The sequence below is a fragment of the Micromys minutus genome (assembly GCF_963924665.1).
Source record: "Micromys minutus genome assembly, chromosome: 28".
NCBI classification, from domain to species: Eukaryota; Metazoa; Chordata; class Mammalia; order Rodentia; family Muridae; genus Micromys; species Micromys minutus.
Genome location: NC_137963.1, coordinates 8,242,151 through 8,265,299, shown reverse-complemented (window position 1 = coordinate 8,265,299; position 23,149 = coordinate 8,242,151). Strand labels below are relative to the sequence as shown.

The 23,149-nt window shown below is 45.1% G+C and overlaps 1 protein-coding gene across 7 annotated transcripts in view; it reads right to left on the bottom strand.

Moving 5' to 3' along the window:
- Positions 1-22,876, bottom strand: part of LOC308438750 (transducin-like enhancer protein 1) — an 85,622-nt gene extending 62,746 nt beyond the window's left edge. For all 7 annotated transcript variants that reach the window (XM_080940213.1, XM_080940219.1, XM_080940214.1 and 4 more), the window contains exons 1-4: positions 21,991-22,876; positions 21,293-21,393; positions 19,883-19,946; positions 19,738-19,782 (exon numbers count right to left, since the gene is read on the bottom strand). In XM_080940213.1, coding sequence (XP_080796339.1) covers positions 19,738-19,782; positions 19,883-19,946; positions 21,293-21,393; positions 21,991-22,014 — 234 coding nt within the window. In that variant the 5' untranslated portion in view covers positions 22,015-22,876. The remainder of the gene's footprint in view (positions 1-19,737; positions 19,783-19,882; positions 19,947-21,292; positions 21,394-21,990) is intronic.
- Positions 22,877-23,149: the final 273 nt, after the last annotated feature.

Genomic DNA, 23,149 nt, shown 5'->3' with positions numbered 1-23,149 from the left:
ACTCTGCTCTTCCCAATTCTCACTCTCAGTGTCAGCGGATCAAATATACTTGCTGAACAACCATGTATTACAGAACTCTGCCATACCCTTTCCAATGTCACACGACGGAGCTATGAGGACTCACACATGCTCACCCTCCCAGACGCTCACTCAACCTGCCATCAGAGTATGACTCAAGTACAAGCTGGTTCTCCTGTATTCCTAAATTTAGTGTCCAAGATACACTAGATAAGCCATTGTGATAAAGGGGGGATGGGATGAGGAACAGTCGCAGAATGAACCCAGGAGGGGATAATGTCTGGACTGTAAAAAAAAAGATTAAATAACAACAACAACAATGATAATAATATAAAAGCAAACACAGTCTCCATGCACAAAGCCCTAGGTCTGATCCCTAAGGTTACTAAAACAGTGATGCAGAGGTACAGGCACTCTCTCAAGGAGCTAAAGCCACGAGATACCTCAAAACCCAGGGCTGGAGGAAAACTAGTAACGTTCTTGTGTCCGTGGGGAATCAGCGTGACAATTTCAGGACTCTGTTCCAAACAGCCCAGCATCCTCTTCTCATACTCCTCATACTTTGTTCATTTTCCACAACTGAAGAACCCACCCCCCAGGGCTTATCCATTCCCCTCTACACCCAGAGTTAACGCATGAGTGCCATTTAAAACTCAAAGCAGGGGTGAGGGCTGCAAGAGCAATTGCCCGGGGTCTCTAGACAATCCTGTGGCACCCTGCCCAAAGTCAGTTTAGGGAGGTGAGACTCCACCAGGATCAAACTACCAGGTGAAGGATCCTAAACAGTCGAGCTTATACTAACGGCTGACAATGATATTGCATGGTTTTCCTCCCTCACTTGTTTTCATTTGGTTTCCCTGAGCCAATCTTGAGGCCTAGAGAAAAACAGTAAATGAAGTGTTTGTAAGATTTTATGTTAAGGTTGGCCATTTGGAACTTGTTATTATAACTTAAAATTATATACACACATATATACACATACATACATGTACACACACACACACACACACACACACTGTAATCCACAGCATCTCATAAAACTGAGTGCTATGGCAGATAACTATAAACCCCAGCACGGGAGAGGAGGCAAGAGGATGAGGAATTCAAAGTCATCTCCAGCTAGAGAGCAAAGCTGAGGTGAACCTGGGCTGCATGAGCTTCTGAAAAAACAAACATTGTATTAAAATCTAATTTGTATATTCAGAAAAACTGCACTAAATGCATGTCACTGAGGCCAGTAAACTAATAGTCATTTTTGGTTTAGTTTTGAACATTAATAGGAACTGACATTAGGGTCTCACACATGATAGACAAGTGATCTACCACTCAGCTACACCCCAAGGTTCCCAGTACACTTGGGACTTCGAAAGAGATGGGCAGTGCTTCAAAACCAGAAAATTATCCCAAACCTAGAATGGCCCCCACAGCTAAAAATTTATCCTAAGGAAATAGCTCAAATCGCAAAGTATTTCATAGACACACACACACACACACACACACACACACACTTCACTGCAGAGCTGGTTTCAAAGCAAGGGGGGAGGATATGGTAGTAGTTCAACACATACAACCATGCCACACTTCCAAAAACCTGACATTCACATCCTGGTAAATCAACTGTCTGATATTAAAGAGATGGTCAAATAAATGCCAGCTCTCAGACATGGAAAGGAACCATTAAATATGTATTTATGAAGATTCTAAAATGGCCAAAACATTCACAGACGAAGTGAGGGAAACAGAAAACCTGTAGTAGTGTGCATGTCTCTGTGCATATGTGTAGCTAGGCACTGCAGCTAATGTGATGTAAGTATCTGTGGCTCCCTCTACCTCAGTGTTTCTTAACCCAGCTCTTGATTTGCTTCAGTTGTTCATTTGTTAAGCTGTCAGCCCCACAGCCCAGAGAGCAGTTGTGTTAGCAGTCCCTGACTTTATTTACACGCCTGCCTCTCTGCCCATCCTCAAAGCACTACAAATATAGATATCAACACTTAAAGAAAATGATTTACAAACACAGTAAAGGCAGATTAGAAGCTCCACACCCAAAGCTGATAAACCGTCTCATTTGGAAAGCAATGCAATTAGGTAGACATACAATCGAAACAAACCTTGTCACCCCTCAGCTAATAATGGCATTACAAGTAGGTCCTGTGCCCTGTAAAGACAGGGTCACTGTACTCTTGCTGCTCTGACAAAAAGCCTCTGCATGCCAGAACTCCACCTCTGCATTTTATAAGCAACTCCAACTATGAATTATGAATTGCAACTACAACTTGTAAAGCCTTAAGCAAGCAAACTACGGCAGTATCTTCACCACAAAGAACACTACACTAATATCTGTCACCCTTCCCGACCTGGGGAGCACAACCCAAAAATGCACATCTAGCTGCTGGAGCTCTGACATGTCTAAAGTTAGGTCAGGCTATACATGAATACAAACTGCCCCCGCAGTGCTATGTCCACTGCTCTGCAAATCTCACCCAGTGGTCTTGTCCCCTTTGCAGGAAAGAGCAACCTTTACGGTATTTCCCACTCTGTGGCTCCACATTGTAACCCCTGGTGTTAGCAGCATGCTCATTAACTGATTATGTTATCCAAAATCCAAATAAGTAGATTTCTGCTTAAAATAGACTTAATGTCAATAAAATAAATATCATGTTGGAAAAAAACTAAATCAAAAGGATGAAGAATTGATTTGCCTTGATTCCCGGAATGGATTACAGGCCTGGCACAGGACTCACCCCTAGGCAACAGCCCTACCAATGGGTTATCCACACACAGAGGTGAACAGTGGTGTCTAATAGGGATCTCCAGAGCAGTTCTCTTAGCTCAGGGCTTCTGCCAGAGATCTGGGCCCAGAAACTTGCAATTCTTTCTCACTCGCGGTTCCTAGGTGCTCCTAAAGTTGTGAGAACTCAGAGTCACTGTGGGATCTACCGCCATCAGCTACCGCTCAGTGGCACCAGCTGCTCAGCTCCAGCTTGGCCCTGTGACATCTCTCTAAATTTCAAATCCATTCCTCTTGGAAATGAACTCAAAGGTTAAAATAACTAACCTAATCAGAACAACCTGGTAGCATATCCAGAATTCTCTCCAAAGCCTTCTTACGACACATGAGCAGTTACTAACAGTTCCATTAAAGCAAGGCCAAGACAAGAACACAAACCCAGGGCCCAGAATCACCATCTGCCTCTTGTAAAATCTCAGGTACTATTCAGATACTGCCCCCAACTTCTGTGGCAGTATAAAGGTCCCATCTTAAAACTTTTAACTAGAACAAAACCGAGAGCACCCACGGATAGAAAGCGTCGGTGGTACAGCCAAGCAGAACTTACCACAGTTACTGAAGATAATACCATGGTCTCTCTCCCTGTCTCCTGGCCGCCTCTGCACTTGCTAAACCTGAGCCTTTCTCACTGCTCATCTTTCTACTCAGCCTCTCTGAAACCAAGGAGGGGTTCAGAGAAGGGGGGGGAGAGAAAGTGCCCTAGGCTGCCTGGGTGGTGACAGCAACACTAATTGCTCCCATTCTCTGGCTCTGGAGGCAGAAGGCAGAAAACTCTGCCATCTCTCAGGAGCTCTCAGCAGACCTGCTCAAGTGCCCGTAATTGTTTATGTTCTTAGTGCAGAGCCTCTTGAATGCATTCATTTTTAATAGCAGGCTTGAGTGTGGGGCTCATCAAAGAATGACAAAGCAACTCTATTCACTAGGTCTCCTTCCCGCAATGATGGTCTTTTGATTTATTTGCAAATGACAAGCTTGTCAGGCCCCACTTGAGGGCTGCCCTAATTTCCCCCCCAAAGAATTCAGTTGCATTTTCTAAGATGAGGTCTGAGCCTGTGATGTATTTGTGTAGGTTGCTCCCCACCCCCATTCAGTTCCTTCTAATTAATGATTTAAATGTTTTGACCCAACTGTTGCCAAGCAGAACATTTGGGCTTTAATTTGTCACTTTGGTAAAGCTGCATCTTTGACAAAGGCGTCACAGCTGTTTAGGCTTGTAACTGGATCCGTTCTATTATTCAGAAACCCTTGTTACAGAGTTCACAAAGGGCCTTTTCACATGAAATCATGTTGACTTGTTACAGAATGGAAAAACAGACTGCTTCCATATTAAAGCAAAATACCTACAGCAAGATCAGTAGGAGGAAAAGCCAATGACATCACCATCATCATCATTATCATCATCATCATCATCACCACCACCACCACCACCATCATCATCACCATCACCATCATCACCATCCTCATCATCATCATCACCACCATCATCATCATCCTCAACCTCATTATCCCCAGAAGATTAGAATCTCAACTGCAAAACCAAAACATGACCTGCGTGAGCCAACTGAGATCCCACACCAGGACAAGAAGTCAAACACTGGCGGAATACACTGCAAAGACACACACAACATTCCCTTTACTACAGCTATTATTACTGAGATCCAAGTCACGGGCCTCCAGACAACTGTGACCTCTGTTTTGTACTGTCCACTGTCCACTGTGTACTGACACAGTAACCGGCTCCTTACCCCTGTGGTTTACATCTTGGCCATCGGTGGAGAAACAGTTTTGTATGTGCGCTTCCTTAACAGACTGAAATCGTGGAAGGTGGATGCGACTGTGGGCCAGCAGTTTCCTAACTTTATAAACATACTGTCAATATCTGTACATCTATATCTATATATAGCTAAATAACCTGTACACACACATGGTAGCAGCTGCTCTTCCCAAGAGGCATCTCAGGAGAAGCTGCTACTCCGATGGCAACACAAGACCCAGATCAAGGACAGCCATGGCCTAGCAGAGCGGCTAGGCATGTGACATGTGCTATTAATTCTAGTTGGAAAAGCCTATCCCCTGAGCTATCTTTCCATTTCCCGGGCTATCAGACAGGAAGAGTCCCTGAGGAAGTCAGAGGAAGTCAGTGGTCCCGGTTCCCCATGTAGGCACACTTAAATCTCTTTTCAATCAACATCAGAAAACAGGCAAAGCTCCAAAGTATCCAGAAGAGAGAGTTGTAGGGAGGAAGCAGGGGAGTTACTTCCATGCTAGAACCAGGACTAGTACAAACTGCACTCAGCCAGTAAAGGGATGCAAGTTAGAAACCACTTTGACAAACAACTATATAAAAAATAAATTTTCAAAACCATTTTACAAGAAGTTTTAAACACTGAAACTTTTCAAAGCATAACACCGAGAAAAGCTTCACTATTTAGAAGCCAGTCTGCACAATGACTTGGGTGTATACAGACCTACTGGGTTATTGATGGAACTGTTCTTGAGGCAAGCAATCAAGAATTATACTTTAACTACAAATCAAATCACTGCTTTATGCAAGCGAGCGTTACAACACTGACACATATAGAGAAATCCAATCTTAAAAAACTATCAGTCTTCTGAAGTAACAACTCTACCTGCATACTGAAGACACACTGGAGGCTGCACAATATTTGGCTACACAGAATACCCAAAATACACATAAGAATAATTATGCCAAAGAAAATAGACCGTCCCCAAATGCACAGTCATGCCCGTTTGTAATTATGAAATATGCTTTTATATTGTCATCCTAGGGTTCGCAGAAGTACAACAGGAATGGACAGCAACCCAGGTGACAGAAATGAGAGAAATTTACATCCAGACCCAAGTCACGAGTTACTTTAAAAGCAGACAAATCAATGCATGTGGATGTTTTCAGAAAACATCCCAGATACTCTCTTCCTAACCATGTGGGTTCCAGGACACGCCAGCTCTCATTTCCCAGAGCATCAGAAACCAAATTTAACCCGTGTATTCTGTTACACGGGTCTGCACTTGCGTGGTTCCCACAGGGCTAGGCTGACTCAATAATGCTGCACTCATTCTGCAGAACTGAATAGACTTCCTGTCATTTGGACTGTGAAACACAGTATTCCACCAGGGAATAAAGGTCAATATTGCACTTTAGTCATTACTGAATCATTTGAGATGATCTGTGGTTAGGATGAGAGGAAAATCGAAGGAAGGCTATGAGAATGTGGCAAATGGCTCAACCTCAGGCCAGTTTTCATCTCCATCTACCTAACAGGCATGTGGGTAGAAGGTCTGCCCTCCACCATGCTTCTGGGCATTGGGCTGGTTTCAAATTCAGGGCTCAAGCCAGGAACCAGTTAAACAATGTAGTAATAAGGGGAGTAACTTCCAGACCTCAAGGCCAGTGCTTACTCTGGTTTTAGGTCACCAGCTGAAGTTTGGGCAATTCTCTAGTCTGCAAGTGACACCAGAAAGTGGGAAACGTAGTAAATACAAAGATGTGTCTTCAGGGCAGCGTATACCAAAATCTCAGCTGTGCATACAGAGATGCGCACGCTCACACCTCCATCCCACTGAGAGGGAACCCCGAATTTCTACGGCATTTGCATGCACACAGGAGCAGATCAGCCCTGCCAACACATGTGGCTGCTAAATCAATCTTTTCTTAAAATGTCCAGTTAAAGCCACTTCATCTTTAAGCCATTTAAATCCTTAGATAAAAGACATCTCAGGATCCTAAGCCACAGAATGAATGTTCATAGCCCTTGATTTTATATCAGTATTTTCCTTCGCTGGTTTAGCTGGCTATTTTTTTTAAAGATGACGTATCATATATAAGTTTAGGCCCCCACAGTATATCGGTGTCAAACAACATCGTGTCAAGCTAAGATTCAATTCAGGTAATTGCTACTGCCAAATTTTCTTGTTCCCAGACGGGCTTTAAGATTATTTTATTGCTTAAAATTTAATTTGTTCCAACTCATGTCTCCATGACAACGTTGGCTAGCCCTGCAAATCATTTGAGTAATTGGATATCTTATCTTTCTATTGCTCTCAAATCGAATGATTCTGCTAGAATTGTAACAGCCAATCAAATTTACAGTCCTCCTGAGTAATAGACTTGGAAAAGGAGCCACATTCGTCTTCCCTGTGCAGCCATATTAACTAGTATGGGATGAACAGCAGAATGTGGTCTTCCGACTTCACTCCAGATTATAAGCAGTGTCAACACTAATATTCTCACAATGCAAAGTCTTCTCAGAAAGCTCTTCACTGACTCTGTCTGAGTCACTCATTCCATAAAAACCAATGAGCAATGACAACCTCAGTGAAGAAAACTGACAAGAGCAATCCCAGAAGGTGATGACAAAAACTTATTTTAAATCACTTTTTATATATTGAATCCATGCTACATGTGACCAACACAATAGCTAAAAGTATTGTTTAAAACACAGCCTGTGAACCCGGGGCTTTTAAGAGAACTGAGTCAAGTGCTTTGTAAATCCATCAAGAAATAGAAATGGACCCAGCTATACCACTCCTGGGTATATACCCAAATGAAGCTCCAACATCTAACAAAGATAGATGTTCCACCACGTTCATAGCAGCCTTATTTATAATAGCTTCAAGATACATTCATTTGCCTAGTAATTTCACGAAGTCATAGTTTTTAATAGCTCAGTAGTACTCCATTTTGTAAATGTACCACAATCTCTGTATCCAATCCTCTGTTGAAGGACGTCTGGATTCTTTCCAGCTTCTGGCTATCATCCTGAGTGAGGTAACCCAGTCACAAAAGAACTCTCATGGTATGTACTCCCTGATAAGCAGATATTAGCCCAAAAGCTCAGAATACCCAAGAAACAATTCACAGAAATTACGAAGCTCAAAGAGAAGGAAGGCCAGAAGGTGGATGCCTTAGTCCTTCTTAGAAGGGAGAACAAAACACTCATGGGAGGAAATACAGGGACAAATACAGGGATTGGAGAAAAGATCATCCAAACACTGCCTCCCCCGGAGATCCACTCCATATGCAGCTATACTGATACAGAGGAGGAGGCTTGCAGCTAACCATCAGACTGAGCACGGTGACCCCAATGAAGGAGCTAAAGAAAGAGCTGAAGGAGCTAAAAGGTTCTGCAACCTCATGAGAAGAAGAAAATTATCAACTACCAAATCCACCACAGCTCCCAGAGACTGAAACACCACCCAGTGAATTCTTATGGAGAGACCCCATGGCTCCAGTTGCATATGCAGCAGAGGATGGCATTCTCTGGCATCAATGAGAGGAGAGGAATTTGATCTAGAGGAGGCTTGTTTTCCCAGTGTAGGGGAATGCCAATGTGCTGAGGTGGAGAGGGAGGTTGGGAGAGGGAGCACCTTCATGGAGGCAATGGGCCAGGGTGCAGAATGGGAGTGGGAGAAAGTGGATAACAGCTGAAATGTAAAATACAGAGAATATTCAATTAAAAAAAAAAAGAGGAAAAAAAGAAATAGAAATGAATACAAACGTAACAACCTGCAGAAAAACTCTAGGTGCTCTTAGAGAAAGCAATCATCAAAATATCCTTCATTGACTTCAACAGTATCCCAACATCCAAGGTTGTCTGTCAAGCAGAATTGAATTTAGCAGTTTGAGTTTGGCCTTTGGTCAGCTAAAAAGTATGGTAGGTAGATAAACTTCAGCGAGCAATTCCAGTCTCTCTATGGTTATGTAGACACTGGCTCCAAGGAAGCTCATGGCCCCAAAACATAAGACAGCCTGTTTACAAATGGGGAGGCTTTGAAACCCCTGCCGACTGGCAGGTCAAAGCAGCTATCAGCAAGCAATGTTTCCTACACAGGCAGCTGGGCTACTTCCTGCTCAACCCGAGACCAAGGCTGACAGCAGTGTACCCTTCTTCATCCCAAGTACTGATCACAGACATGAGACTTTCTCCTGCATCCTAAGAGCTTCAACTTTCAGTATGTCATCAAGAGGCAGTGGCCCATGTCTGGAGTTCCAGCTACTTGGTGAACTGAGACAGGAGACTCATGAACCTTCATGACTAATCTGGGCAATTAACAGAGCAAGACCCCATCCCAAAATAAAGACAATAAATATCTGCAGCCACTCTCAAAGGCAACGCTTTCTCTGCCCTCGGGGTTTTGTTGTTCTTGTTTTTACTTCTACTAATATTAACGTTTAGGCAACAGCTGTCAAGGAAACCGACAGCTCAAGACCAGTGACAGATAGAGTAAAGTTACTATACAAGTCCCCCACACAGCACTTTACAAATTCTATAGCAAAAGCAAAACCACATGCAGACAGTACCCCCTACACAAGCACACATGTACATATACATACACATCCGTTTCAAGGCTTGAAACTTTCCCTAACCATACAAGATAATCTAGTTACTGGGAACAAACCTCTTTATCTTCAGAAGGACATTTTCTTTTCTTTTCAACGTCAGAGTTAGTTTTGTTGCATTAAAATGAAAAGAATATAAATTATCTATCATCCTGTTGAAACTCGCTTCTGTAAAAATGAACCAAGTCTTATTTATCGTTCATCCATCTTCATAAATGAAAAGCAAAAGAAAAGAAAACCCAACCTACTTTATTTTCCCTGGTAGATATATTACATACTTGAGAGGCACACTGCTGGCCAGCCTGTGTTTGTCATTTTAAGGATTTTATATTTCTTAAAGAGTGGAGGTGGCCAACAAAAGGGCTGCATTTTGGTTTTTAAATTCTCCTTTTGACCCTACAGACGAATGCTTATGATCTAAAGAGGAAATCATTAAAATAAGACTTTACAATCCAGTAAGAACAACGAAGTGGATGCAGACTGAGAAAAAGAACCCTGGGATTGAAAATCAGAAACAAGATGAAAACATAAATGGAGCAAGATGTGAAAGGCCAAGAGCGTGAATGTCATTTCGAGGAACTCTAGCAAATTTGGTGACAGCTCTCTCACTCCCCTCCTCCGGCAAATAACTACCTGTAGGGAGCTGCTCTGGTCACCACTGACTATATCACTGCAACAGATGCAATTAATACCCACCCACAGAGAGGGAACTGATAAGAGTTTCTGCAGAGTAATTCCCAAGAAGCTCCATGGCTGAAGGACTCAACAGTCACCCTAATGCTAATAAAGCCTACTCCACAGCAAAACAACAAGAACCTTTGGTCACCAAAATACTAAGAACAACAACTATCTGAACTGGGCATGGTGGCTTACTACACTCAGCTATGCCTGGGTAGGACAAAGCAATCTCAAAGTTAAGGTTAACTCAGCTACAATAGTACAGCTCATCTTAGAAAAATCATTGACAAAGAAAGGAGGGACACAGGTTAGTTGTGAATGATGCCAATGTCTATTATCCCAATCCTTGTAAGGTGGAAATAGGGGAAAAGCAGTTCACCTCCAGCCTTCATAGTCAAATAGGGGCTACTAGGGCTCCATGTGCAAAACAAACAGCAAACAAACACACACACACACACACACACACACACACACACACACACACACACCATACAAAAACACATGAACCTAAGTGGAGCAAGCACCTTTAACTGTAGGCTGCATGTGGACAGGATGCCTTTTCTCCATCCCTTTCCAGTCTGGACTAAGATGCCTATTAGTGTTAAGACACCCTTTCCTAAATCCTAAGCAACCTTTTTATTATCACTCGAGAATCTATAGAAGCCTTTCAAATGGCATAAAGGCAGCTGCATTTTGTTCTCCAAATCAATTTCCTCCCCAGACATCAAGTAGATGTTCCTGCAGAGAAAGAACAGCCCTTTCCTTCTAATTCAAAATCCATATTGCCACTGCCCTCGCAAACTGCTAAACAAGCAGTATCGGCAAGTCACTTGCGTGCTGTAATATATTTACTGAAAATCCCGATGGTTTACCTCCCTGATGCAGCCCCTTCTGTATCTGAGCACGTCAATACACCACTGGATACCACACTTCTGTGTAGCTCTGACTCGATATTTGCTTAAAGCGTAAGAGGCTGCTGGGAAGAAACAAAAGCTTTGGCTGTTGAAGAGCCAACCTGCTACCTGGGAACCTAGTCTTAGGGAGACCACTGCACTCCCCCACTCAGGGAGCCTTAGGGAGACCACTGCACTCCCCCACACAGGTAAATTTTGTTTCTTAGCACTTCATACTCCTTTCACCCTCTAGAACTGAAGTCTAGAACCAGATTAGCTCCACTTTGCAAACGTATGACAAAACATACTTTTACTGACTATTAATAATAAAACAATGTCTCCCTAGCAAACACTGTGGGCAGACTTCCCAGGTTCTTTAAAGATTCATTAAGGGGCCCCAAAGCAAGGTGGCTAGAGGCCTGGTGAGGCAGTCTGGCATTTGCCTGGCTTGGAGGTGGGGGTGAAGAAGGTGCCCGTGTGCATGTGAATAGGGGGACCAGGCTGATGCTGGGTATTCTCATCAGTCATTCTCCATTTCTTAGATAAACTCTCTTCACACTGAACCTACTAATTGCACTGACTGGGCTAAAGAAGAATGCTTACTCCATCTCTCCACCCCACACCCTACTAATCATCTCCACCTTCCTCCCCCCAACCCCCGCACACGCTAGGGTTACAGAAGCACAGCACAGCACAGTGGTTACTGCTGGAGACCCAAAGTCAGGTTTCTCATGCTCACACAGCAAGTGCTTCACTGTGCCATCTCCCAATCTAGGTTTGGGGGCAGAGCTGAAGAAAAAGCACCTTAACACTATCTAAGTCTGTAATTTGAACAGGCTGAAGTACAAGAATAGTTTAGTTGAAAAGGGGGAAGAATCCATTAAGATACAACTCCTAATATAAACATAAAGGCCCCTTCCTCACATCCAATCTGACTAACACTGGCTGAAAAAGAAAGTCCCTGTCATCTACCAAGCCCACACCTATTCTCTAGATGCACTCTTTCTTCAAAAGGGTAATCCAAGCTCTTAGGAGATGAGGCAAGTGGGTCGGGAGTTCAAAGACATCCTTGGCAAATTAGCCTTAGGGCCAGACTAGGCTAGGCAAGACCGTTCCACCCCTAACCTCTTTATACACACCAAAACCAAAACCAGGCAAGTAGCATAAAAATGTTTTAATTTACAGACTTCAGACACCATATAGGTGAGTAAGTGTTAAAGAGTTTTCACTGTGGGCTTGTCTCCTTTTCTCTTCATGGTTGTGAACCTGGCCTTTAACTGCTAAGTCATCACTTTCTGAATATTTAGTTTAACATAATAAAAATGTGCAAGAATGTAAAAACTTGGAAGTTAAAAAAAAAATAACAACAGTGGCTATAATCATAAAGCTTGTGACTGACCTTAATCCCCAATTCGCCTAGCAGCTTGCCTGTCCATAAGCGATAATGGCTCCCTGGGTTCGCTCTCAATTCCAGGCTTCAACAACAGCAAGCTATTTTGTCCTTTTAAAAGTCAAAATCTAAATATATAGGCATGATAAACCTCCTCACTAAAAAACCTCAGTGGAAAACCAGGAATGATAGCATACACCTATAAATAATTCCAGCCATCAAGGTGGAGGCAGGCACTTGGTGACTCTGCCTCCAGCATAGGATCCATGAGACCCTGGGTAAAGAACACAGGGTAGGAGTTAGGGGTGAAGAGATACTCAGCAGCTCAAAGTTCTTGAAAGGACCCGAGCTCATCAACAATACAAACGTAAATACAAATAAAAACAAAACAAAATTTTTAAAAAGGGCTCCACATTCTAGTTTAGACAGCTGTGTGCTCCTGATGCCTGGAAGCCTTGGGAAGTTTTGAACTCAAAATTATTTCTGAGAAGAGATGGAGCCAGGCATAACAACATATCTTTACTCAAGAGGCAGAGGATGGAAGATCTGAGTTTGAAGCCAGCCTGGTCTGTACAGCAAGTTCTAAGTCAGACTGAGCTACATAATAAAACCTGTCTCAAACAAGTTAAAAAAAATAAATAAACATGGTCGTCATAAGTGTTCAACTGAACAGCTTTCATTTTAAATTTTAACTGGAGGACCATTGTTGCTACTCTTGATTCAAGATTCAACCTGGGTTCCCTGGACTTCTTGATGGATCTGAATTGTATCTGTACATTAAGATGGGCATCTTTTGTTGTTTCTGGCAAAGGACGTCTCACCAAATCTCAGAGAATGGGGATCCAAAAACAGTTGTAACCAGCACAGAATATGGAAGTATACCAACCACATCACGTTTGCGACGTATATCAACTACTGAGACTGTAGATGAATGAGCTACCTACCAGCAGACTGTAGATGAGCTGGATAAACAGGGCATAAGACAAAGCTCAGATTTCAAATGGGCTAGCTCTCAGAAAGCCCTGAGGTAAAAAGAATGGGGAAAGTGCTCAGAGGCAGACATTAAGGAAATGACTGACAGGCACAAGGGCAGTGAAAACTTTAAGGAGATCACCCTCTCCAAGGCCCACGCTCCTGAAACACTCACTGTATGAAAGGCACTACATTTCCAAGTATAGGAGCAGGCCTGAAAAGGAGTTCTCAGAGCTAGGGTTTGCTTAACCAGGGCTATGCTGGGGAAGCCAACAAGACATACTGATGCATTAGCACGTATAGTCTCATCCCTACATGTAAAATGTTCAAGTCACTCAAGATATATCCAATACATTAACACGGCAGCATAATACACGGATTATTACAAGTAGGTAGAAAACGATCTAGTGATTTGTGCTCAAACTTCCTAGTGAGCAGGATACACAAGACATCTGAATCTGTGTGCTGCTAAAGCAGATCCAGTCAAACACTGCATGCACGCCAGCGGGTTAACAGAACAGCATGCCTGTGCTCCACATTAGCACGAGCTCACCTCACCTCCTCTAAAGGATGATCAAAACACAGCGGCGGCTGTTAACTTACAGCGCTGCTTGGTGGGGCTGTTTCCACAGTTTTTAAGAAAGTTTCACTGATTAAAAAATTCAGAGTTTTTTTCTCTTTCTCTATTTTTTTCCCCTCTACCAAAAATGATCAGTATCTTATCTTTGTCAAAAATGGAAAAGTACCATCAACCCTAAGCTTAAGGAAACTATTAAGAAAGTTTGAATGGGAAGGAAGTCCATGCTCTGTTCTCATAATGATTCTGTGGTTGCTTCAAAGTAGGTCAAAAGAATAGAACAATTCATATTTTAAATGCTAAAAGCTGACATAACTGTGCTAGACCACAAGTTACTAGATAAACTGTAGTAACATTTTAAAAAGGCATTGTAAATGGGTAATAAGCTGAGAAATTATGAAACTGTAACTCTTTACAACATGGTACTACATACAAAATACAATGAAAAGTGTTGTAAACAGCATGTGAATATCATATCAAGCCATGCCCCAGAAGAAAGTAGAAACTCTCTCTCCTACTTCTACACTGGCTTGCCTGCCCTTAGCCTCCTGACACACATACCACAGTACTCTTTCAAATACCAACTTGGGCCGGGTATGTAAAGTGCTTGCCTATGAATGTGCGAGGCCTTCAGTTCCACCCCAAGTACTACAAAGTTTCAAGTCATGGGTGTGGGGTGTCTGGGAGTGCTTTTCCACCTTAAGTACTGTACTATACACTAGTAGAGAATTCTTTGACGCCACTATTAGGGCTACTCTGAAGGCATAAACATTCAACTTTGCTAAAGTTCAGGGCCAGCAACAGCGGCAGCACCCTCTCAAGCAATATCGGTAAGCAATGGACATGAACAGGTTGACTGAGTCCAAGTCTCCTGGACTGGTTCCTCCTATTTAGTCCACATCCAGAAAGTACAGGAGGAAAAGAACAAAGACTCAGCTGTACAGAAATGGAAAATGGTTCATGAGCCAGTAACTAACTCTCTCTTTCAGAAAGTTTCTTTTTTTTTTTTTTGGTTTGTTTGTGGTTCTTAATAAACACTATTTGGTAGAACACCCGAAGTGCTCTGGTGAAGAGCTCCCCCCAGTCTGTCCACAGAGCGCTGGATTTGTAAACATGTTCTGGGTCTGGCTCATCCATTAACGTGAATTAACAGCCTTTAATTCATTCTCATTTTCAAGTCTTAAAGACATAAGCTAAGGGCCTGGGACTTGTTCATGAGATGCCCAGTCCCTAAGTATGTGACTTTGAAGTGTCGGAAGCAAACTGAGAAATCTCAGGGTCTGTCCCAGGCAGAATAGTCAGGAAGGAGAGGTGACTATGGCCCTGAGAGTTTCACAGGTCCAATTCTTTGAGGCCATCTTGGCTATGCAGAGATGCTGTCTCAAGAACAGACGCAGCATACAATGCTCTTGCAGAAGACGATTCCCAGTTCTCAGCTCACACTTACCTGCAGCTCTACCTTGAGGGATTCCAAGTCCTTTGTCTGACATCCTCGTGAACCTGGACTACTCTACATACTTGCTGTACTGTAGAAACCCCAACACACACATAACTGAATATAAATCTTTGCTTTTTAAGCAACTATGATAACTTGTTTTCGGAGTCCTTCTTAATTTTCTAGCCTGATTCTGCACATCCCTGGCCCAAGTATAGGCCATGGACAGAAACTAGACAAGGGCTGAGAGAACAAAAAAAAAAAAAATCCTGCAAGCTAATCTTACACTCCAGACTCCAGGCTTTAAATACACCAGCTTTATCTCCCTGAACTTACGCTTGTAAAGGACAAGCCTGGCTCATGAAAACCAAGTTAGGAGACACTCCAATCTTGATGACAGCTACCCTCTTTGTACTGAAGGTGATTAAAACCTGGTAGAGCTTAAACCTAAGTGCTGCCCTCTGGCTAGTCATCCCTGCGCCTGTCATTGGGGTGAGGGGGTGTCTCTCAGGGTTGTAGGGTTATAGCAGCTCGATAATAGATCAGATATCTGGCATGTGTGGTGGTCTTGGGTTTCATCCTTAAAAACATCTTGGAGCCAATTAAGATGCAAATACACACGGAGTGCACACACATGCAGGCACACCCAACATACACAAACACACACATACACACACAACACACACACACACACACATGCATGCAGGCAAGATAAATGTGGTCTTTTAAAATTTTCAAAAGAAGCTGAAAACAACCAACACACACAGCTGAGAAAAAGCACCTGAAAGGCATTGGGAAGCAGGGGATCAGAAGGAATCATAGCCATCCCTCAGCAACACAGTGAAAGGAGAACAAGGGTGAATTCTATAGGCGCGCAGGAACCGCCTCACCTAAGGAATGAATCCCTACTGGTTCCGCCGACATCATTCACAAGCATGCACACACCAAGAATAAACCTGTTTTCTGGGAAAGGCTAAAAGCACATATCTAAATTGTGAATGGTACCTTCGCTCCAAAATTCATTCAACGTAAGATAGTGTGTTTGTGCTGAAATACCATTCGACATCTCCCAAAGTCAGACCCCCCCCCCCAAATGACCATGTTTCCTTCCAGTGTCTGGTAGAAGTCGCAGAGCTCATCCTGCCTACTCTAACGGAAACCAGTTACAGACCTGACTGCTCAGCTCAGACTCCAGCAAGATTCCAGCCATGTTTCTCTCGTTCTCGAACACAATCTAAGGTGACAGCAGTACTGCTCAATGGGACACAGCTTTCTACCTTCCGGTGACTAAGATCCCCACACACCGCAAATGGCTGAAAACCAGCATTGGTGACTCTCCTAACTTAACACAACATTCATCTGCCCACTTGCTTTTAATTATACATTGTAACGCTGACCAACAGAGTGAGTGACCCGGAAAGACTGGACACAGGTCCAAAAGTGACTCTGAAGCTGGCTTCATATTCCCAAGGCAGCCTGAAGGAGAAAGGAAGCAGCTCTGGTAAAGCTCTTGAGTCAAGCCATCCCAGCTAAAGTTCCCATGATGGGAGCTCTGTCAAGGCAGAACAAGGTACCTGCCACCCGGTTACTTCTCGCTGTGTTGGAAAGAAGGTGGACAACCACTGAAAATGACACAGCAAAAATGAGCGACCTCACAGCCACACCCACCTTTTCTCTGAGGGGTGGTCTCAACCCTGGCTGATCTGATTCAAAATGCCCCTGCTTTACTGCCAAGATGGTATAGGTATTTGCCACCACACCAGCCTTATATCCTTGGCAGAAAAGGCACAGAGGTGGTCACATACATCTTGTTTCCCAAACTGTTAAGGGGCACATGACACAACCAAAAAACTTGGGACATATACACTGGGATCATCTCTTGAACCCAGACTCACACTAGCCTGGTATTTTCAATGTCATTTTCAATACTTCAGTGTTCTCAGAATTGCCTGCTGATCAGGAAGAAAATTTACCACCCACACGGGAAAGAGAAAGACATCAGCAACCTATTAAAATCACTAAGGGGGAGAAAAAAAATGTCTCAATAAGTGGCCTATTCTGTAACCAGCCACAGAATGGAGGAAAAAAAAGTCATGGGAAGATTGTATCAGGAAGTGTTGACACAGCATACACACGGACTGTGGGCACCACACCAAGTAAGGAAACCACAATTATACCACTCTTGATTTGGACGGACTTCCACTTTAAAACTCCCAGACAGAAAAGTCAGTGGTGAGATCTTGACAATGCTGTTGAAAGCCAGGAAGGGAAAGCAGGAGCGGTACTAGAGACTAATCTTAACAGCATTCAAGGGCTCTCCCTGCAAAATTTCCCCAGTGCTACCCTTTCTTCAGTAACAAAGATGTTGTCAGAAATGACAATTTTTTTGTGTCCCCTGATGATGCCTTGCTAGCATTTGGTTATAAGCCATAAAGCAGGAATAATTTCAGCCTGTCAGGAGTCTTGCTAATGCCCAGTTTCCCCCTAGAGAGAATTCCTGTCAAATCTAATGAGAGCTCCAAAGGCCCTCTCTACAATATAATGAGCACTTAGACCATGCTGGTGATCAGGCGGCAAAAAGCATCAATTTGAGCCTGGCTACACCCTGGGGGCCAGGCGTCACTGGTTTTAATAAGAATTATGATCACCAACAGCACCAAATGCCTCCTCTAAACTTACTATTAACATGTGACATTCAGAGGGATGCTTTTAAACTAAATTACAACATGACTTTGCACACCATTCTAGTGAAGGGTCTGTCAGCATCTACAACAGAAACTAAGTTTCAGGGGCTAAATACTCTTACTATGAAGAATATGATGTCTCTTAGCTTCCCACTTGTTTCAAATTACTGGCCAAATTACACACAGTCTATTATTATTAATGTATATTGCCATACAAAAATATAGTATGTACTCACATAAGCCCAAAACAAACAGTACAGAAGCCAAGAGAAAACTTTGTTCACCCCTGGGTACAACTTACTCTCCTGGCTCCTTACTCCTTTTCTCTACATAGTAAATAAAAGGCCACCAGAACCCAGAACTACACATCTTTCTGCTTCCCCAATAAGACCAATGAATATCACAGGACCTAGGATTGCAGTTCCCTTGTACAGGAGTCATTACATCCTTGTGGTTTATGTGCTCAGAAAAGAAAAAGCTAAGTGCTCAGAACACTTAGCAGAAGAAAGTGTAACAGAAAAGAGAAAGTTACAGAGTAACTTAGAAGATACAAATTAGAACAGCAACACCAAGTTTATTTGCACACTTAATTTAAATGCCCATAGACCAAACATATTTCAGCTAGATATCACTGACTTAAACCCTCAACATGGCACTAGCCATAGAAACAGAGGGAACTAATCCCACATAGAGAATCTGCAGATCAGTAAAACAAACATCTTGCAGAAGGGATCCTTACTAAAGAAAGGCTCTGAACTTGGTACTCTGAAAGCCATGTATCTGAGCACAGATCTTAATGTACAAGATTAGGAAATCTACGATGAATTAAAAATCAAAGAGTACAGAGTTACAAAAGCAGAATTCAACTCTGAAACAAACTTGCTTAATGAAAATCTTTGAATATAAGGAAGATCTGAAGGCTGAACTAATCAATTTCCCCACCATGCCCCAGCCGGTCAGCCATGCTCTTTAATTTAATGAAACAAGGGTCTGAGATGAAATAGCACATATACATCAAGTAAGTAATGTATTGTTGCACTTTGAAACGTGTCCAACTGTGCAACTTCATCTGATGATAATTTTTTAAGAGTCAATCGATTTCTAAAAGACTTATTGTACCAGCATTTTGATAAAGTAAATGTCAGCATATCTCCAGAAAACTTACACCCTGCCATTAATGCTTTCTTTGGCAGACAATGACTACTCAATTGAGGGTCCTTTGGGCTGAGCAATCATTTAGCTTTTCTTCTCTTATGAGGTCCTTAGTGTCTTGTTCCAGCTCAATACTCTTTTTATACACCATTATAGTAGCCGTAAGTGTGAATTTTATGGGAACTTGCAAACGCAAGTCATTGCTAAAGCTTCCCAGTCACTAATCTTTTCATGCTCTTAAAACCTCTAAGGCTGAAGCACCTTCCAGCATGTTCATTGGCCGTAAAAGGACATTTGTTTCCCCATCTCCAAGTCTGCACCAACTGAGAAAACTTTCAAAAACATGTTTGCTAATAAGCCACTGATCCTGAGTGTCACTTTATGGAACCCCAATGCCTAAGAGCACTCTAAAGTCAGATGCTTTATTTAGACCCAATTAAAGAAACTCCCAAGCACCCCTCACTTTCCACATTATATAAGCAAACATGAAAATATTAACTGTTCTAGACTCCTGTGACCACAAGATATCTGATCTTTGAATCCATCCTTGTGGAAAAGTAAACTGAGCTCAGTTCCTGTCTACTCAGTTTTCCAAAGCATCTCACCCACCTAGTCTTGTAACCATGAGGAAGCCATCCTTACTGCAGAGAACTACCACCAGCTCAAAGAGGGGCGGAAAACCAGCCCACAAACGCCCACCCCCTTAACATGCAGTGACAGAGGACAAAGCCGGTACAGTAAAATCCTACAAACTGATTTCACAGATTAAGACTTAGGTAAAAAGCTTACCTGTTTATGCATTTCAATGTTTAATCCATATGACATTTCATAATACTGTGAAGAGAAGAACCAACCAGGTCGTTAACTCACATTCGTGGCAAGGACACACGCTACTACATAAAGAGAAAAGGTCCTCCTCACTTTTGATACCTACCATCACGTAGTGCCTCTGCATTTCTGTCTTTTCACTGGCCAATTTCTCACACTCCAATTTAAGACTACGAAAACAAAACAGGCAGCTTCAGGTAAACATTAAGTCATTTGTTTCAACATCTGCACCAAGTATTTGCACTTCAAGCAAAAACAGTTTAGCAAAGCTGTAAGCTGGGCAGGGATCCTAAATGCTGCCTTTGTAGTCCAGGCTGGAGAAGAAGGTGAACAATGGGGGAATATCCACCAGCTACTGCCCTTTTTGTTCCAGGGGGCACATGTCTGGTAGAGAGGCCAGGGACGGAAAAGCCTATGGTAACATTCTTCTGCTGTCCTCTCTTGACCGAACCAAAGTCTGTCCTTTGCACAGTCCCGTCCTCCAGCACAGGCAGTCCTCAGCATTGAAAACTTTACTGGTAAAGTTACTCCTTGCAGTGACTAGTGCCTTTCAAAACCTTTCTGAGTCCCTGCCAAGATATGACAAGCTGCTACAGCAGCGGAGTGGGTTGAAGTTCCTCTGTCCCTGTTCAGTAAACAGTGTGCGCAAGTTTGCCTCAAGTTCTGGAGATACGGTTTAAAAGTAGATAAGAGGTCAAAAAAACAAGAGAGCCCCTGACAAACTTTAGAAAACTCACACCCAAGCCACCAAGCTTCTTCCTTGATCCTTTTTTCCTCAAGCACCGGCAAAAGTTAAAAAAACAAATAAATCGCCTTCGAAGTTACCCGCTTAGCTCCAATGAGTCAAAACCTCACAGCAGAAAAATAAGTAGCTTTTCTGGAATAGTCACTATAGATGGGGGCTTTAGCTAGAATTTCCACTAACCAATCCATAGAAGGTACCACTGCATAAAGAACCAGGAACGGAGGTGAATGTGACTCTAGTCCCCTGGTCTATCCAAACACCCCAGAGTGTGGGCCACCCATCATCTTACCACCTAATCACCTCTGATGGGCACAGCTAAAAGCATCTAGCCTTCCTTAATGGACTTTGTCTCAGACAACCCAATTTTCTAGTATGGCAAACAGCGATTGCAACAGGGCTCTGCTTTCCTGAGCACACACTCCAGGACTGGGCCATTGATTGAGCCCATGTTTCAGTTCAGCCTGTTGCAAAATAAATACACGAAGCGCAAATATTGACGGTTCTCATGCAACTCCAAAATACACGAAAAGGGACTCCCTGGAACAGCCACAAATGCGCAAAGGGGAAACAATGGGAGGAGGAGGAGACAACAGAAGGGACAGCCCAGGAAGAGCGACGGAAGGGGGGTAACTTGAATGACAGGACTTAACTGTGACTCCACACGCCACCGCCTGGACACAAGCCCTAAGTACAGCAGCCCTAACAGCCTGGCCCTGTGTTAAGGGACCCCCCTCCCCCAAGTGACCACCACCCCAGCAGGTCGACACGCACCTGTGATACTGCGCCTGCAGGAACTGGAATTCCTCTTTAATCCGGTCCAGGGACTCCGGGATAGTGAACTTAAAGGGCTGGCCTGCAGCCTGGTGCGGCGTCTGCAGGTGACCAGCAAAGGAGACCAAGGGAGGAGATTTGAGGATGAAGGCATAAAGCAGAAAAGTCAGAAGAGGAAGAAGCAGACGGGACATAAACAAAAAATAAAAATAAAGTTAGAAGTGGTTGGAAAAACGGAGGCCCGAACTCGAGCCCTCGGTTCACTTTAGTGAGGGAGAAAGCAGATCTTCCTGCGGCCCTGATTTCACAGGAGGCTCAGAAATAAGTCTGCCTCCCGTGTGGACAGTGCGTGCCCGGCGCTCTGTGGTCACCAGGCCCGGAGGGGGCAGAGAAGGCCCAAGGCTCCGCTTTCCAGGTCGCCCTTCCCCAACCGGTACTAGAAAGACCCTGGATCTGGAGATGAAATGCCAGCTCCCTCTGGGCCCCCAGTCCCGGCGTGACCGGGCCGCACTGACTACATGTAAACAGGCAAGACGCGGGCAAAGCAGGGATCACTCCGGCCTCGGGATAAACGGGCCGTGACTGCGCGACGCCCGTCCGCCCGTCTAGACATCCAGTAGGAGGGGGCCGGGCAAGGGGGGAATGGGGCTTCCTGGGCTCCCGCGTGGGGCAAGGTCCCACCCGCGCCGGCGACTCACTGGGTGCCGGCTCTGAGGGAACATCGCTCTGGCGGCAGCCGCGGCTCTGTTCCGGGACAGCTCGATCCTCCGCGCCACTTCCAACTTGAATTCCGCCGAGGACCGCGAAGCAGCGCAGCAGGCCGGCGCGCTGGGCACCCGGGATGCAAGGCCAGGGCGCGACGGGTGCGGCCCCCGCCCTCAGGGCCACATCGCCCGCGGCTCGGCCCGGCGCTTGGGAGTCTGCGCAGCGGGGGCGCCCGGACCCGCGGCGGCCCTCCACCCGGTGCCCCCGGTGCGCTCCCTTCGGCGGCTCACGGGTGCAGGAGGGCTGCTGCGTCTCCTCCCTGCGTCGGCGGCCGTGCAGGTGGTGCCTTGGCTAAAACCCACGTAGACAGCCGGGGGCGAGCGCCGCTTCTCGGGTCCGGGAGGTCACCCGCTCCCACGACGGTGTGCTCGTCACCCGCGGCTCGTAGCAGGGTCTCCGGCGCGGCGTGGAGCTGCGGAGCCCGAGCCGGGTCCTGGCGGGGTCACGGCAGTATGCGCCCTCCCCTCCAGTCCGTGGCTAGTGCTCCCGGTGCAGCTCTTTGGCCGCCCGCCGCGCCTCTGCCCCGGGCATCAGGCCGCCGGGCGCTCTCCGCGGCTCCAGCCCTCCCAGCGTCTGCCTTCCCCCTCCTCGGCTCCCAGCAAAGGGCTTGACCAGCTCCGGCCGCCGCAAAGTTCTCTCCCGACCCGGAGGCAAACGTCCGCGCGACGGAGAGCGCGCTGCCGCTCGGCCTCTCTCTCCACGGCGGGCCACGTCGAAGGCGAATCCCGGCTCCTGCCCCGGGACGCGGGGTCCCCGCCGCTGCTCCTGCCGCCGCCCGCGCCTCTTGCGCCGCTTACATTAACACGCGGTTTCACACTCGCCAGCAAACCAGCACCCCGCCCGAGCCGTGTGGCGGGGGCCGCGAGCACCCAGGCGGCCACGGACAGGGGCGGAGCCACAGCGACTCAGCCAACCGCGTACGCCGCACCAACGTGGGGTAGTGACGCAGGCCGGATCCAGCCAATCTTCGCCTTCGCTCCGCCCACCTCGCGCGGCCTCTGTGCCTTGTCGCCCCGCCCACTCGCCTGGGCCCCTCCTCCGCCAGCGCGTCCTGTGCGCTCTGAGTGCCTCTGTGCCCGAGGAGCTGCGGGG